General features: G+C 36.1%; 1 protein-coding gene across 1 annotated transcript; it reads left to right on the top strand.

Annotated features, from left to right (window-relative positions):
* The first annotated feature begins 5,155 nt into the window (after positions 1-5,155).
* On the top strand, positions 5,156-18,642 carry afg1la (AFG1 like ATPase a). The gene is made up of 13 exons (XM_063007327.1): positions 5,156-5,267; positions 7,321-7,538; positions 7,714-7,765; positions 7,859-7,960; positions 8,571-8,701; positions 8,840-8,939; positions 9,095-9,153; positions 11,695-11,777; positions 13,680-13,750; positions 14,044-14,144; positions 14,216-14,356; positions 14,448-14,555; positions 17,295-18,642. The coding sequence occupies exons 1-13, from the start codon at positions 5,156-5,158 to the stop codon at positions 17,421-17,423; spliced, it is 1,407 nt and encodes a 468-aa protein (XP_062863397.1). The 3' UTR covers positions 17,424-18,642.
* The last annotated feature ends 133 nt before the right edge of the window (positions 18,643-18,775 follow it).

Below are 18,775 nucleotides of genomic sequence, written 5' to 3'. Positions count from 1 at the left end.
GCAAGATGTATGGAGTTATGAACCACTAAGGATAAAGAGTTAACTATGAGCTCTGCTCTAAATGTATTGATTTTAAGCTTTTAGTGTATCACTTCATGTACGAACCATTAACCGTCTACCATTTGCACCAAAGATAACCCATATAAACCAGTTATTAATTTGATTTACTAATTTACACTGGAAAAGGCCTAGACTCTTGACATTTCTAGTATGCATCAGTTCCACTTTTGTACTGATGCCAAATTAATAATTTTTTAACCTAGAAAGGCCAAAAAAAAAAAGGTTCATACTCCTAATGCATTAATTGTAAAGACAGTCATTGTTTTAAAAATACAGCATTACAAAAAAGGTTTCAGAATTAGAGAGCATTTTAATTTCTTATATGAAAACAATTTAACATCACATACACAAGCACAAAGTAAAGTGATATTCATTGCAACTGTCTGTCCACTGGTCCAAAGTCTAATGGTGATGTGCTTTACACTCCAGCCAATGCATGACATCATACAAGATAAAGATAGGTTATCCATCATCTTTAGACTGATTCATTTTAAAGTTTGCACTCTTGGTAGTGTAATTACTTATAGCAATTACATTGTTCACAAACAACAGTTGGCCAGTACTCTAACGGCAAAAATTTGATCAACTAACTTTTGTATTAAAGTTCCACATTTAAAGTCACTGAACTTTGCGGAACAACCAGTTCTACTGCCACTATTTGTCTATGGGGATTGCATGACTGTAGCTTAATTTTATATAATAGCCAGATCCACTACAAGACGGATACATATACTGTTGGCCATGCAGTGTCTAACTGTGCAAATGTTTTGCAAAATAAGTGATTAAAGGCTACATATTGGGTGTGTTTTATCCACACTCATTGCAAGTGTATTAAATTAATTGTAGAGCATACATTTAATGCTTTCATTGGGGAAGGCTCAGTTCTGTTCCAGCATGACTGTGCACGAAGCAAGGTCCGTAAAGATTGTTGGCCTGTAAAGAGCCCTGACTTCAACCCCAAAAACCACCTTTAGAATAAACTGAAATGATAATTGCCAGGCCTTCGTGTCCATCACTATTGCCTGACTTTACAAATGCTTTTTTGATCAAATTATCACAAAATTCACACATTTTCAAAAGATCATCCAAAAGATTGGAGGTTATTACTGCAAAGGATGCTGTTCCCATAGGCTAATGATAAGGTGTCTAAATACTTTTGGCTGTATAATGTACTTTAACTCATCATGTGTGATATTTCATTTTAACCCTAGTGTCCATTTGTGTGTTGGGTGTGATGAATTGTTTACCCTTTGTAGACGATAAAATTACTTTGTGTTGTGTAGAAGTATTTGAACAGAAGCCACTCCATTTGTATTTTACTTTTTTACATTTCTTTGTAATGTCTATTGGTCACTTGAAGTCCTCTGCAGCATAGCATCTCATTAGATTAATGTATTTGGCAGTAGGATGGAGAAAAATCGACAGACACAGATGAATTATATCTTTGGCTCAGAGATTATAGCCTAATTCTGCATTAAACAGTTACCACCCCGACTCCTTCAATGTTGGAAATCTGGGAGCCTAATGAAGAAGAATTTCCAAAGTGCCACAGGGTAAAGGTTTATGACGTTTCAGTGTGATACTAGATACATGGTAGTCATTTAAGGTGCGGCGAGCAGCGGCATCAAAAACAACATGCATCATTTTACTCTACTATGCATGGAGTATAGTAAAAAATAAACCGAGTATAATCAGTCCTCAGCTGAGACGTCACATGACTTCAGCCCAAACACGACTTTTGTGTAATGTTGAATCTCCGGTCGATGCATGTTCCACAGTGTCACCGCAAACATTCAATGACTGTGTGTGGGTAGCGCCTATATGTGAGTTGGTGTGTTACAATGTGCATACTTGCCTTTAGGCACCACTGTTGCCATGGCAACAGACCCACTGTTGTCATGGCATCTAGAGCCTATTACATTTTAACACTGACACTGAGTCAATATCACCTTCAGTAAGGCAGTCAGTAATGTGACCCAGGCTACACACTACAGTGTATTAGGTATTGGGTTTGGACAATCTATGTCTACACACACACACACACACACACACACACACACATGTACTTGACCAGGCTGTGTTTAAATTGTCCTATTCATATAATGTATAGTGAATTGGTAAATAATGTGTACCAATTTTAAAATGTAAATAAAAAGCAGTGATTTGCTGAGGATCCATCAAAGACTCAAGCTTTTTAAACAAAGATGAGTTGTTGAATACTTCGTTGTTAGAGAATTGTCAAACTGTTCAAAGAGAATTTTTGTCAATGCAAGATTGCAAATAATTGTGATTTTTAAACATGTACCATACATAACATTGGAGAGAAAAAAGGGAATCTGGAGAAAGTCAGTGTAGGGCCTGGCCGGAATGTCTTGAATGTGTGTGATCTTTGAGCCCTACAACTCTATTATGCAAACACAAAGCCATACATCAGTACTATGCAAAAAAGTTATCTGAGCCTGAGCTTGGATTAAAAAACAATGGAAACAGATCAGTGAAAGATGCTAAAGCCAACATAATCATATATGTGGGTGCATCAGAATCCACAGCATGGGGGATTTGCTTATGTGTAAAGGTACCATTTACAGGAAGGCATATATTGCTATTTTAGAGAGAGATATGCTGCGACCAGGTCGATGTCTTTTCTCGGTAAGTGCACTTATCTTTCAGTAAAACATTGCCAGGCCTCATTCTGCACAAACTACAGCAGTGTAGCTTCCTAGACACAGAATGTGTGTGCTTGATTGGCCTGCCTGCAGTCCAGATCTGTTTTCTTATTGAAAAAGTATGGAGCATCATGAAGAGGAGAATCAGACAAATGCGACCACATACTGTTGAGCAGCTGAGGTCTTGTATCAAGCAAGAATGGGCAGAAATATCACTTACAAAACTGCAACAATTAGTGTAATCAGTTCCCAAACTACATGTATTGTTGTGCTAACTATTGTGCTTAGAAGTGGGAAACAGAGCTAGCACCTACACTTTCTTACAACAAAGCCGCAGTGATTTGCTGAAATAAGCAGGGACATCCCTAATTAAATATCATCAAAATAGCAGTATGCTTGGGGAAGTTGGTGGTTCCTTAACAGGTAACAAATGAAATAATCTAAAATAATCTATTGTTGATTGTTGTCAACACCTAAGAAATATAATAAAAGTACAACGAGTTTTCCTCAATTTTCTTCCCAATTGCATTTTGCTTCCTCTACTTCCTTTACCATAGGATGAGCCAATTATTGTATGTTTAGGGGCCCGGCCTGCCGGTAGCAAAGCTGATATCTAACTTTTGAGTTTTTGACATTTCAACTTTGATGTGCTAGTGTGTTTTACCGCTGCACCACCCAAGTGCCCCATATTTTGCCAAATTTAAACAAACCCATATTCGAGTGTTCATGAATATGCAGTTGTCCTTCATGTCCTTCAGCTATCCAATACAGGCCACAGACAAAAAGTTAACACACAATTGGCCATGTCTAAGAGATGAAAAGATGAAAGGGAGGTCACCCTCCTGCTTCTGCAACAGACTTTTACTGCCTGGTTAAGGCACCAACACAGAGCAGAAGAACACAGAGGGCCTGATGTTCCTCTGTGCATGTGAAAATGTGACAACCTTTTGGTCAGTGAAAAATAACCTATGCTAGCCTGCTGTCCTCCTCAGCCAGTGTGGGTGTTATACGTGATAGAGGTTGAGGATGCATTGGGGAATTGCTCAGTTTATGAAAAGGGGGAGGGGTAAAATGTTGTGAAATTATATGTTTTAACTGTCCATCCATGTCCTTCAGCCTTTTTATAGTAACAGGCCAGCTGGCTGTATGCAGAATTTTGTTTGCTGAACTAATTCTTTCAAGCTGTCCATTCATAATTAAATAAACAACATTTAAATAATATGAAATGCTAAAAGCACATCATTACTGTTATCTGTTATCTTTGTGTAGTTTGTCATGTCAAATATTACAATACATGTTAACAATTGTGCTTTTTGAGGCTTCTTGCACATAAAATTGACTTTATTGGCTATATATATTATATGTAAGTATGTACACTGATCAGCTATAACATTAAAACCACCTCTTTGTGATCATTTTATCAGCTCCACTTACCATAAAGAAGCACTTTGTAGTTCTACGATTACTGCCTGTTGTCCATCTGTTTCTCTGCATGCTTTGTTACCCCCCTTTTATGCTGTTGTTCAATAGTCAGGACTCTCCCAGGACCACTACAGAGTAGGTATTATTTGGGTGGTGGATTATTCTCAGCACTGCAGTAACACTGACATGGTGATGGTGTGTTAGTGTGTGTTGTGCTGGTATGAGTGGATAAGACACAGCTACGCTGCTGGAGTTTTGGACACCTTACTGTCACTGCTGGACTGAGAATAATCATGGGCAGCATCCTGTGACCACTGATGAAGGTCTAGAAGATGACCAAGCGATCGTCTCTGACTTTACATCTACAAGGTGAACCAACTAGGTAGGAGTGTCTAATAGAGTGGACAGTGAGTGGACACGGTATTTAAAAACTCCAGCAGTGCAGCTGTGTCTGATCCACTCAAACCAGCACAACACACACTAACACACCACCACCATGTCAGTGTCACTGCAGTGCTGAGAATGATCCACCACCTAAATAATACCTGCTCTGTGGTGGTCCTTTGGGGGTCCTGACCATTGAAGAACAGGGTGAAAGCAGGCTAAAAAGTATGTAGAGAAACAGATGGACTACAGTCAGTAATTGTAGAACTACAAAGTGCTTCTATATGGTAAGTGGAGCTTTTAAAATGGACAGTGAGTGTAGAAACAAGGAGGTGGTTTTAATGTTGTGGCGGATCAGTGTGTATGCATGTATGTATGTATGTATGTGTGTTCTAAGGTGAACACATATTCATAATGTGATTCTTGAATTAAAAGATTATTGTAAGTAACTGTTGTATTTTTAACTTGTAAACTAAATTCTATTCTATTCTATTCTATTCTATTCTATTCTATTCTATTCTATTCTATTCTATTCATTTGAAGCCCGTCCTCATGATTACTCGCTTCAAAAACACACGGTCACGTGTTACTTGTCAATAAAGTTTTCAATCCTGAATGCCAAGATGGCAGCCGGCAAAGCGTCCTTGGTGGCTGTCAATGTTCGTTTTGTTTTGATTAATAAACTCTTACCGAGAGCACTTTTTCATCCAAATATCAGCAACGTTAAAAAGCGAGGTAAGCTATTATATAACGCAGTCTATTTTTGTTTAATCGTGTTAGAACGTAACAAATATTTAGTAACGACTTGGTTGGCTTGTTAGCTAGCTAGCCGGGTCTAGTTCACTATTTACTCAGGCATGTTAGGATTCAAACTTTTCTTTATTTATGTATGAAAGTATATCTGGTTGTGTAGCTAGCTTCTGGATTCATAATATATGTATGAAAGTATATCTGGTTGTGTAGCTAGCTTCTGGATTCATAATATATGTATGAAAGTATATCTGGTTGTGTAGCCAGCTTCTGGATTCATAATATATCTATAAAAGTATATCTGGTTGTGTAGCCAGCTTCTGGATTCATAATATATCTATAAAAATATATCTGGTTGTGTAGCCAGCTTCTGGATTCATAATATATCTATAAAAGTATATCTGGTTGTGTAGCCAGCTTCTGGATTCATAATATATCTATAAAAATATATCTGGCTGTCTGTCCAGCTTCTGGATTCATAATATCTATATTAAAGTGTATCTGGAGGTGTGTCCAGCTTCTGGATTCATAATATCTGTATTAAAGTGTATCTGGAGGTGTGTCCATCTTTTGGATTCATCATGTCTGTATTAAAGTGTATATGGTGGTTATTGTAGCCAGCTTCTGGATTCATAATATATATAGTAAAGTATATCTGGTTATTGTAGCTAGCTTCTGGATTCATAATATATGTATTAAAGTATATCTGGTTGTGTAGCCAGCTTCTGGATTCATAATATATATATGAAAGTATATCTGGTTGTGTAGCCAGCTTCTGGATTCATAATATATATAGTAAAGTATATCTGGTTATTGTAGCTAGCTTCTGGATTCATAATATATGTATGAAAGTATATCTGGTTGTGTAGCCAGCTTCTGGATTCATAATATATCTATAAAAATATATCTGGCTGTCTGTCCAGCTTCTGGATTCATAATATATCTATAAAAGTATATCTGGCTGTCTGTCCAGCTTCTGGATTCATAATATATATAGTAAAGTATATCTGGTTATTGTAGCTAGCTTCTGGATTCATAATATATGTATTAAAGTATATCTGGTTGTGTAGCTAGCTTCTGGATTAATAATATATGTATTAAAGTGTATCTGGAGGTGTGTCCAGCTTTTGGATTCATAATACCTGTATTAAAGTGTATCTGATGGTGTATCCGGCCTCTTATTTCATCAGTATTACATGTTTTACCACCTCTTTATCCTGGTCAGAGTTGTACTGGGTCGAGGGGCTTCAGTCATTTCCCTGTCGGACATATCATGTCTGTGTGTAGACGGCCGATAGCACTAACGGATAGATTCGAACCCTGGATACCAGTGGTAGTAGGCTAGTACAATTTACTGCTGTGCCACTCAAGCACCCTGGATTCATCATATCTGTATTAAAGTGTCTGGTGGTGTAATGAGCTCATGGATTGCTTTTATCTGTATTGACTTTTGGTGTTTTAAGAAGCTTCTGTATTTGTCATATTTGTGTATCTGGTTTTGTAGCAACATCATAGACTTGCTCTACAGTACAGTATGTTCATGTTTCTCCCACTCTCAAGAACTGAACCCCTTATTTTTTACCCATTAAATTATCTATCACTGTAACTTTTTCTTGTGGGTTTCTTCCTTACCCCTCTCTTTAGAATCTAGTCATTTAAAAATCCAAACTACAATTTCTTTGCCATATGCTCTCAACTGTCTCTTCTTTAGACCAGTCAGTGGTGGACTCTTGTACTATAGCCATACCATATACAGATGCTATCACTCATGTGACCTTTGCTTCTGCAGACACGGCTCAGTTGTGTCTGTTAAGTACTTTGCCATGCCAGTAGCTCTGATGCAATTTGAGTTAAAGAGCTTGAGCTCTCTTTGGTGATGGGCGAGTATATTAGACTGCTGCGGCCACTGTAACAGTTTTAGTGGTACAATATACATACCTAGTTCCATATCAATTTAAAAAACAGTCTAAGATGTGTCTTCAGTAGCAGAACTGAAATAGACAGCCCCACTATTAACTGCATTTCTTCTTTACCACAGCATTTACATCAGGTGTACTCTCTCAGTCAGTTGAAGAAACCATTTTGACAAACACTCCAACTAGTGGCTTCAGTGGACCTCTAGAACATTACAGCTATCTTGTTCAGAATGGCGTATTACAAGAGGACCCACAGCAAAAAGCTGTTCTGCAAGATCTTGACTCCATGCAGAAGAAGCTTAAAGGCTATAGCAACCAGCCGGCATCCATATTTTCAAAAGTAATGTGATATGTAATTTTTATTCCTTTTCTTATTAAGATACTATAAATCTGTAGAACTGGTCACAGAAAACCAGCTATTGTTGTAAGGATTAGTGAAATTAGGATGTACTTTTTTATCGACACATTTTGTTATCTTCAGTCATTTACATTTGTAATATGTTTATTTCTTACAGTTTTTTCTTAGTCAGAAACCACCAAAAGGTTGCTACATATATGGGGATGTAGGTAAGCTGGATGCTATATTTTTACTGCTCTGTATATTATCATTTCCTTTAATTTAATATCATGTTCAAGAAGTAATCTTTGTCTGTATTGCAGGCACTGGTAAAACCATGGTCATGGACATGTTTTACCATCATGTAGACATAACAAACAAAAAGAGGGTTCACTTTCATGGATTTATGTTGGATGTGCACCAAAGTAAGTCATTTCTTTGAAGTGGAACAGTCCAGTGTGGCTATTTTGAGAGGGAAAAATATTTTGTAATGTGGGTTCTATAAAAAAAAAAAAATTGTTTTATGCCTAACGCTGTTTCATAAAAAAAAGTTGGAGAAAAATATACCTGTAAAGTCATGGTATATTTTTTATGATTGCTTCAGGTTCCATTTCTCTAGCACAAGCAACTAACCAGCCTGTCCTCTTTCTTTTCTTTTTTTCTTCTTTTTTTATTGCAAGACCAAAACATTTACATTACCACAAGTAGAGGTTTTAATTAAGCCTTTTACATAGTACATTTACGGCATTTATCAGACTCTTTTTGTCCAAGGTTGTGTTGGTTTAGTTGTGACTGAATACTATGCAAGCAATTGGGACTTGCTCAGGAGCCAAACATTGGCAGATTCGAATACTTTATGTGGCTTATGTAAAATAAATTTGGAAATTTGATATTGAGCATGTGTCAACAATAATGGCACATTCAGTCTGGCATCATTCCTGAATTTTACCATGAGCATAAATAAAGTGTACCTATCTATTTGTGTCTGTCTGTCTAGCTAGCTTTTTATTTTACATACTGTAATTATTTTTATAGGGATCCATAGGCTTAAACAGAGTATGCCTAAAAGAAAGGCAGGTAAAATGGCAAAGGCATATGATCCGATTGCACCAGTTGCAGAGGAAATCAGTGAGGAGGCAGCACTGCTGTGCTTTGATGAGTTTCAGGTAAACGCAGTTCTTCTTACAGGTTCACATACTGTATGTATAAGTGACTGGTATCAGCTAAATGTGCTTAAATAAATCTGCATCAGTTTTATGTTTTACTGGGTATAAATTGTTTTTTTTTCTTAAAAAATCAAATAGGTCACAGACATTGCAGATGCCATGATTCTCAAACAGCTCTTTGAAAACCTCTTTCTCCATGGGGTTGTAGTTGTTGCCACATCCAACAGACCTCCAGAGGGTAAGAAGCAAAGCAATGATTAGTGAATAATAAATATGTGTATAGTGACTTCATTGTACATCTATAATAATCATTATTTGCACATACCAGGAAAATCTGACTATACAATTTAAAATCAATTAAAATCTTTCAAAGTACAAAGTTCTGTTTTCCAGATTTGTACAAGAATGGATTACAGAGGGTGAACTTTGTGCCATTCATAGCTGTGCTTAAGGTAAGGTTTTTTTTCCTCATTAAATTTCAGTTTATTCATTTTTAAAAAATGAAAGTCTCATTCATAAAGATATGTGTAGAATAATGTTAGATGTGCATGTGTTGAATCTTTGTGGGTATAAAATAAATCCTAACCCTTGCTGAACTGTGGTTGGTCGCTATTACAAGTCGTCATAAAATCATGCTCATGTTAACGAGCACATTCACTCCATCCAGATGCTCCAAGATATCCTTATATACATATTTTAATGTGTGTATATATACACACACACATACACATTGATTACTGGTAATAATTTGTCCTCTGAGACAATAGATGGTTTGAGGAAAGAAGGAAAGGATATATTTCTATGTATCCATGAGTGATGCATGAAAACACATGTCATTCATCACCAGTCTAACTGATCTAGGAAAATGCATATAGCCCCACAGTTATTACCTGATCATTGTATTCATTTAGTTTGTTTACCTATTTATTTATGAGGAAGTTAATGCTCGGCACAACCTCTTTGTTTATTACTTCAAGTTTCCACATTGTTCTTGCTCTAGCACAGGGATCACCAACCTTTTCGAGACCGAGAGCTACTTCAAGGCTACTGAATAATGCGAAGGGCTGCTTGGTGATACAAACTTCCTAAATAACATAAAGTTGCACGGTTCACCTTTAATGATAATATTATTATTATTATTATTATTATTATTATTATTATTATTATTAATGTTCATATATATGAAGAGACTGTCTGATCATATGTTAATGTTAATGATTCCTCAGAATAATTATTAACAACGATTTACCATGGTAGGAAACATACATATATTTCAACATGTAACATTATTTATCTCTAATAATCTAAATCTGTCAGAGCTATCACATCTTTGATATTTTTGTAAATATCTGTCTTGACAGTTTTTTATGAATGAGCACATATGTAGCATTTTGATCAAAATCACACTTTTTTTTTTTTTTTTTTTTACAAATGATAATCCAACTTATTATGGATTTACTGATTTACTTTATTATATTTTAATATAAAATAAATATAAAAGGATTTTTTTAAAAACAAGGTTTGTAGGAGGTAAGGGACGTTAATTTTGTATATAAAAAATAGTTAGACATGAATTCATGAAATTATACAAGATTTTAATAGATTTTTTTATTTGCACAATACAATTATTATAAAATAAATATAAAAATTAATTTTAAAACAAGCTTTGTAGTAGGTGAGGAAGATTGATTGTATATAAAAATGCTAAAAAAAATTCTTGAGATCTTTATAGATTTATTCATCTCCATTATAAAATTTTTGACAAATTTTTTCATACTTTATTGATACTTTAAAATTAATGGAAAATAAATACAAACGTTATTTTGAAAAAATATGGTTTGTAGTATTTAATGTGTTTGTATAAAAATAGTTTGACATTAATTCATCAAATCATTACAAGACTTTAATGGATTTATTTCTCTGTAATAAGTGCAGAGTAAACGTCTCCTATGTTTCTCTGTTAGTTTGATGACGATCCCTAACTCGTTAGATGAAGTGGGAGCTTGATAAACGGTCTCATTATAACCTTTCTGTAAATAAATACAATGTAATCCTAAAATTACCATAATATAGTTTTTGTAGTATGTTGCCTACTTTTATCTGTGTAAGAAATCAAAAATAAAGTGAGTGTTAGGTGTTTTTTCAACCATTTATATAGATCGAAATGATCGAATGTCAAACGAATGTTGAATATTAAACTTTACCGCAGTCAGATACTGTCCTGTTTGTACTTATCACCTTTACAACATTTTAGAACAAATCATGTTTATTATCAGTTATGTACAGGGAAGTTTTTGTAACATGTACTGATGTGTCTCTCCACATTCCTCCCAATCATTGTGAAAATATTAAGTTTTTTTTCGCTTTTCTTGTTTTTTATTATTATTATTTTTTCATGGTAAAACCCGCATCTCGCTCCGTATCGTAGCTGCGCATGCGTAGCTCGCTTGTCTCAGCGTTATGCGCACGTTTTAAAACTCCGCACCCAGACAAGATCAGAGCTCATATAAACATCAGACATTTTTGTTTTATATTCAAGATTGTCATTAATCAAATCTACATCAATGCAAGTGTTATTGATTCAAAAAGAACAGCAACACAAATATAATTTTTAGGTGGAGCTCCATAGTCACTAGTGCTATTTTCGAACATGCCCTGCGGGCGACCAGGTGCCCGCGGGCACCGTGTTGGTGACCCCTACTCTAGCATATGTCACTTTTAAAGGCTGTGGTGTTTTTGTCATTTTTCCACAAGCAATGTTAATTAATTATTCAGTCATACACACCTATCTTACACTAACATAACTAAAGTTGGCTGTGTATACCATGCATAAGCACAAATAAATTTGGACGTTTTTTTGCGTGTGATCATGCATGAGTTGCTGGGTTGGCTAGAAAATTATACATATATTAGTTGAGATTCTTTCTTCTTATGGGAAATCTTATTATTGTAAACACTTTGGTTATATAATTATCTGTCTTGTTTTTAAACAGGATTATTGCAAAGTACTTCGTCTAGACTCCGGAATCGATTATCGCAAAAGAAATCGACCTGCAGCTGGAAAACTCTTCTATCTGTAAGAAAACAAACCACAATCTGAAATCAATTTATTGACTTGAAGTTTTTTCAACTGAACGCAAAAACTACACACACTTCAAAGAGACAGGTATATCAAGGCAATCTTTGAATAATTACTATTTCGTGAAAATGTCCTGGGTCAATAATATTCATACAGTATTTAATTTAACGTAATTTTTTGTAATGTTCGACCATACACCATTTATTTTATGTTTTCCCCTTTTCCTTCCAATCTAGTCATATTTAATTCCACTGATGTACTTTCCTTTGCCACTGCTGACCCCCATCTTGAACAAGAAGAACCATAAATTAATGCTTGCCAAAAATGGGGTCACACAGAGATTACTACTATCCGTGATATTTCCCATCCCTTATGTAGGTGTCTTGACCATCCAGCAGATGTAGCAGCAATGAACATCACATTTGATTACCCACAGCCTCTCCCTCCACCACCTGATGCAGCTAATTGTGCTGCAATAGCAGGGCTGGTCAATAGCAGGGCTGATATTCCAACTCTGATCTCAGCAGTGGTGGGCTAAACCACCACCAGAGCAGAAGTATATGCATTTACAGTGGGGCCAAAAAGTATTTAGTCAGCCACTGATTGTGCAGGTTCTCCTACTTAGAAAGATGAGAGAGGTCTGTAATTTTCATCATAGGTACACTTCAACTATGAGAGACAAAATGAGAAAAAAAATCCAGGAAATCACATTGTAGGATTTTTAAAGAATTTATTTGTAATATTATGGTGGAAAATAAGTATTTGGTCAATAACAAAAGTTCAACTCAATACTTTGTAACATAACCTTTGTTGGCAATGACAGAGGTCAAACGTTTCCTGTAAGTCTTCACCAGGTTTGCACACACTGTAGCTGGTATTTTGGCCCATTCCTCCATGCAGATCTCCTCTAGAGCAGTGATGTTTTGGGGCTGTCGCTGGGCAACACGGACTCCACAAATTTTCTATGGGGTTGAGGTCTGGAGACTGGCTAGGCCACTCCAGGACCTTGAAATGCTTTTTACGGAGCCACTCCTTCGTTGCCCGAGCGGTGTGTTTGGGATCATTGTCGTGCTGGAAGACCCAGCCACGTTCCATCTTCAATGCTCTCACTGATGGAAGGAGGTTTTGGCTTAAAATCTCACGATACATGGCCCCGTTCATTCTTCCCTTAACACGGGATGAGATCTTGACCCAAGGGAGATTATCAATGGTCTTGTATGTCTTTTATTTTCTTACAATTGTTCCCACAGTTGATTTATTCACACCAACCTGCTTGCCTATTGTAGATTCACTCTTCCCAGCCTGGTGCAGGTCTACATTTTTCTTCCTGGTGTCCTTCGACAGCTCTTTGGTCTTGGCCATGGTTGAGTTTGGAGTCTGACTGTTTGAGGCTGTGGACAGGTGTCTTTTATACAGATAACGAGGTCAAACAGGTGCCATTAATACAGGTAACGAGTGGAGGACAGAAGAGCTTCTTAAAGAAGAAGTTACAGGTCTGTGAGAGCCAGAAATCTTGCTTGTTTGTTATTGACCAAATACTTATTTTCCACCATAATTTACAAATAAATTCTTAAAAAATCCTACAATGTGATTTCCTGGATTTTTTTTTCTCATTTTGTCTCTCATAGTTGAAGTGTACCTATGATGAAAATTACAGACCTCTCTCATCTTTCTAAGTAGGAGAACTTGCACAATCAGTGGCTGACTAAATACTTTTTGACCCCACTGTAATTATTAATTAATGGAACAGTTGCAGAAATCCCAGCACTGACATCAAAAACATTTCCCTCACAAGTTATTAAAACTGTAATGTTTTGACTTAAATGTAGTTTTGTCATTTATAATTGTCAAATGCATTGTTAATTTTTGAAAAATGTAAACAATCTTTGTTTGAACTAGCATCAGTGAAGACAATGTAGAAGCAACCTTGGACCAGCTCTTTGATGAAATGGCATTTAAACAAAATGACAGTAAGTTTCAAATGTTGAGATTTGTAATGTAACAATTTCTTTTAAACTACTGCAACTACTTAACATGTTTTTTTTTTTTGTTTTTTTTTTACTAACTGGTTAACTTTTTAAATGTATATGTAATAAAAAATTCAAGATGTGTTTTGTTAACTGGTTTAATTAAAGAAAAAAGTGGAGTAAGTGCTCAACAAAATGTTTGAAACTAAATAGTATGAATGCTCATTTACACCATATATGTTAATTCAAGATATGCTGAATTTAATTTAAAATGTAAATATTTTTCCTCCTTTTAGTTATGAGGCCCAGGTCTCTGAGGGTCCTGGGCAGGACGCTAACACTAAACAAAGCTTGTGGGACCATTGCAGACTGCACATTCGATGAGCTCTGTGATAGGGTAAGCTTACTTTTCTTATTAATAATCAGTTTATTGGCACTACAAATAGTACTAATGTTTTTTTGTGTTAGCCTTTAGGAGCAAGTGACTACATTGAAATCTCCACAGTGTTTGATACAGTGTTCATTCGGAGTATTCCTCTGCTAACTTTGAATAAGAAGACCCAGGCCAGGCGCTTTATAACTCTTATTGATTCTTTGTATGAGCACAAGGTAAATAACTGAGATGGTTTCTGTACATGCCACATATTTGTAAGTTAAAAGCCTGGACACACTTTATACAGTTAAGTCAAATAATTTACAGGTACGAGTGGTGTTACAAGCTGAGGCGCCACTAGAAGAGCTGTTTGTCAATGAAGGACACCATGATGATGAGAGCCACATTTTAATAGATGACCTAGGACTGAAAAGGGTATTATTAATGTCTTTACTATTAAGAAACAATATAGATGTCGGTAATTATATGTACACTACATGGCCAATAGAATGTGGACACATAAACACACAAACCAGGTTACCTTTCACATTTGCCAGGCGTTATGCCTTTTACACATGCTGGATTTATACAGCAATTCACCACTTTGTAAACCAAGAATTTATGTGCATACAGTGGGGCCAAAAAGTATTTAGTCAGCCACTGATTGTGCAAGTTCTCCTACTTAGAAAGATGAGAGAGGTCTGTAATTTTCATCATAGGTACACTTCAACTATGAGAGACAAAATGAGAAAAAAAAATCCAGGAAATCACATTGTAGGATTTTTAAATAATTTATTTGTAAATTATGGTGGAAAATAAGTATTTGGTCAATAACAAAAGTTCAACTCAATACTTTGTAACATAACCTTTGTTGGCAATGACAGAGGTCAAACGTTTCCTGTAAGTCTTCACCAGGTTTGCACACACTGTAGCTGGTATTTTGGCCCATTCCTCCATGCAGATCTCCTCTAGAGCAGTGATGTTTTGGGGCTGTCGCTGGGCAACACGGACAAATTTTCTCTGGGGTTGAGGTCTGGAGACTGGCTAGGCCACTCCAGGACCTTGAAATGCTTTTTACGGAGCCACTCCTTCGTTGCCCGAGCGGTGTGTTTGGGATCATTGTCATGCTGGAAGACCCAGCCACGTTCCATCTTCAATGCTCTCACTGATGGAAGGAGGTTTTGGCTTAAAATCTCACGATACATGGCCCTGTTCATTCTTCCCTTAACACGGATCAGTCGTCCTGTCTCCTTTACAGAAAAACAGCCCCAAAGCATGATGTTTCCACCCCCATGCTTCACAGTAGGTATGGTGTTCTTGGGTTTTTCTTCTTCCTCCAAACACGACGAGTTGAGTTTTTACCAAAAAGTTCAATTTTGGTTTCATCTGACCACATGATATTCTCCCAATCCTCTTCTGGATCATCCATATGCTCTCTGGCAAACTTCAGACGGGCCTGGACATGTACTGGCTTAAGCAGGGGGACACGCCTGGCACTGCAGGATTTGAGTCCCTCTCTGCGTAGTGTTACTGATGGTAGCCTTGTTACTTTGGCCCCAGCTCTCTGCAGGTCATTCATCAGGTCCCTCCGTGTAGTTCTGGGATATTTTGCTCACCATTCTCATGATCATTTTAACCCCACGGGATCGAGGGAGATTATCAATGGTCTTGTATGTCTTCCATTTTCTTACAATTGCTCCCACAGTTGATTTGTTCACACCAACCTGCTCGCCTATTGTAGATTCACTCTTCCCAGCCTGGTGCAGGTCTACAATTTTCTTCCCGGTGTCCTTCGACAGCTCTTTGGTCTTGGCCATGGTTGACTGTTTGAGGCTGTGGACAGGTGTCTTTTATACAGATAACGATGTCAAACCGGTGCCATTAATACAGGTAATGAGTGGAGGACAGAAGAGCTTCTTAATGAAGAAGTTACAGGTCTGTGAGAGCCAGAAATCTTGCTTGTTTGTTATTGACCAAATACTTATTTTCCACCATAATTTACAAATAAATTCTTAAAAAATCCTACAATGTGATTTCCTGGATTTTTTTTTCTCATTTTGTCTCTCATAGTTGAAGTGTACTTATTTTGAAAATTACAGACCTCTCTCATCTTTCTTAGTAGGAGAACTTGCACAATCAGTGGCTGACTAAATACTTTTTGGCCCCACTGTACATAACACCAAAGGTGTGCTCACTCCCATCGTCTTGTTTCTAACCACATCGTTTGAGGAAGCTGACCACTAATTCTTACACACACTCCAATCTCAATAAAATTCTTACTTGATGTATCAACATATTAACATTCCATAAAAAACACAATTAGATTATATTTATCTAGACTTGTGATTTGTTAGTACATAGGTAAGTTGTAGCCTATATGCATGTAGCCTAATGATTATGACACCTAATTAGGCACAATGTTATATGTTCAAAAATGTACCCAACTGAACAGTGGACCTTAATTTCCCCTGGTGTCTTTTTATTGTACTAACATTATAAATAACTCTCCTTAGTATGGGTATTACCTGGTAATCGATAAGCCTTTGCATTAGGTATAATTATCAGATGGTGTGCTATAAGGCATAGCTCTGAGTGTGTCATCCCAATTGTGTTTAGTGGGGTTGTGGTTGCAGCTCTGTGCAGGCAAATCTAGTTTTCCCAAACTAAACTTGATTTGTGTATGTGGGTATTCTTATGGTAAAACAGGAAAGTGCCCAATCCTCTTTTCTTGGATGCCATCCATAGCATCAAGATTTCCCTTAACTGCTACGAAAGGCCCTATACCCCCCCCCCCCAAAAAAAAAGCTAGTTTGTTACAATTGTATTAAAAGATTGGAACATTTTAAGCATTAAAACATAAACATGAAAACCTTCTTTTTGGTCTATTATGGTGTAGCAAACCTGCTGTTTGACTTAGATTTCTTTACGTCACAATTACTGCACTTATAATTGAACAAAGCAGCTTATGCTTGGCAAAAATGTGATTAAATAACCTGATATCCTGTAACACTGCCATGTTATACTGCTGAGGTCTTCAGTATGAAAATATTTATTTATGAAGGTTGAGTGGCCATATGCTTGATTTTGTGTACCTGTTCACTGTGGATAAAGTAAAAAAAATAACATTGCTAATTCTTTCCCTACTGTAATCTCTTTGGCTGTCTTACTGTACAGGATGCAGCCAGTTCGCTGTCAATATTTACTGGTGAAGAAGAGGTATTTGCCTTCCAGAGGACAGTTTCACGCCTCACAGAGATGCAGACAGAGGAATACTGGGTGCAAGGCGATCGAAGCTCTACATAGCACTCATCATTACTAACTCACACATTAATGAACATCATTAACCTCCTTTTAATAGATCCTGGGATCATTTTTATAAACAACATTTTATTTATAACTGCTGCACTTTATACTGTGGACATGACATATAGAAAGTAGAGTACATATTTTTGGAATGTATTTATTTGCCAAAATTACAATTAGCACAAGACAAATCAAATCAGCTTAATCGAATAATCAATATACATATAAAATTAATACAAATACAACATATCTAATTGCATACACAACAAAACAGTGTAATCAGCAAATATTACATATAACATGGTGTGTTAATGTCCATGCAACTTTATGATTGTAAAAGTTATTAGTGGTAAGTAAAAGAACATTGCACTGAATGAGAACATTGAGCATATTGCGCACAATTATCAAGCTCAGTAATGGTTAGATTTATTTATTGTTGGTTGTCTTGTTAAACAACGGTGAGGTTTTTTGAGCAGGAACAGGTGGCATGTGGTGCAAGTTTTGACAGAGCAATAACCAGTAACATCTATTAATTAAGTATTTAAAAAATAACTGATTTTATTCTGTAAAGGAGTTGTGTTTTATGGTTAACTTTTATTTATATATATATATATATTATATATATATATATGCTTTAAATGCTTAAATTGTGTTTTATGCATTGTCAATATCGCAATTTATAAATTGTTATAAAGATGTTTTTAAAATTTAGATAGTAGTATCTGACCCTATTTTCTTACTTATTAGCAAATAAGAATATTGTGTATTTAGTTGAGCTACCTGACTATGAATCAGGTGTGTGCACAGCCTCTTGAATGTGAGGTCATGTCAACTTTGGAAATGCTTCAACCAAATGCATGCAGCTAATTTGCCATTCAGTTTACAGGTATGGAAAGTATATGTCTTGGGGAAATAGAAAGTTTCTGGTTTGAAAAGTACCTATAGCTCAGAATTTACATACATAAAGGTGCACATTATATTCCATGCTGCTTTTTTACTTTGTACAAATACATAAATCACAATGTGATTTTGTGGATGGTTTCTCAAACTTGTATAATTTGCTGAATAAAACAGTATTGTGCCTACATTTTAAATATCAGATATATTACATTTGTGTCATGTACAGGGGTTTCTTTCACAGGCAGAAATACTAGACCTGCTTTAGTTTAGTGAGTAACCTTATATTGTACTTGTAGCAGACTAGCATCATGATTGGTTATACAGTAAAGAAAGGCATAGTCCTTTAAAAGCTTTTCAGCAAGTGATATGTAAAATTTTATACACTTTACTTTCTACAGTACATAATATCAAAGATTTTAGGAATCCAGAGGCATCAGTGTGTAAAAAGGAAA

Source organism: Trichomycterus rosablanca, chromosome 13 (genome assembly GCF_030014385.1).
Source record: "Trichomycterus rosablanca isolate fTriRos1 chromosome 13, fTriRos1.hap1, whole genome shotgun sequence".
Classification (NCBI taxonomy): Eukaryota; Metazoa; Chordata; class Actinopteri; order Siluriformes; family Trichomycteridae; genus Trichomycterus; species Trichomycterus rosablanca.
Note: the sequence above shows the minus strand (reverse complement) of the source record. Positions and strands in the feature narration are given on the sequence as shown.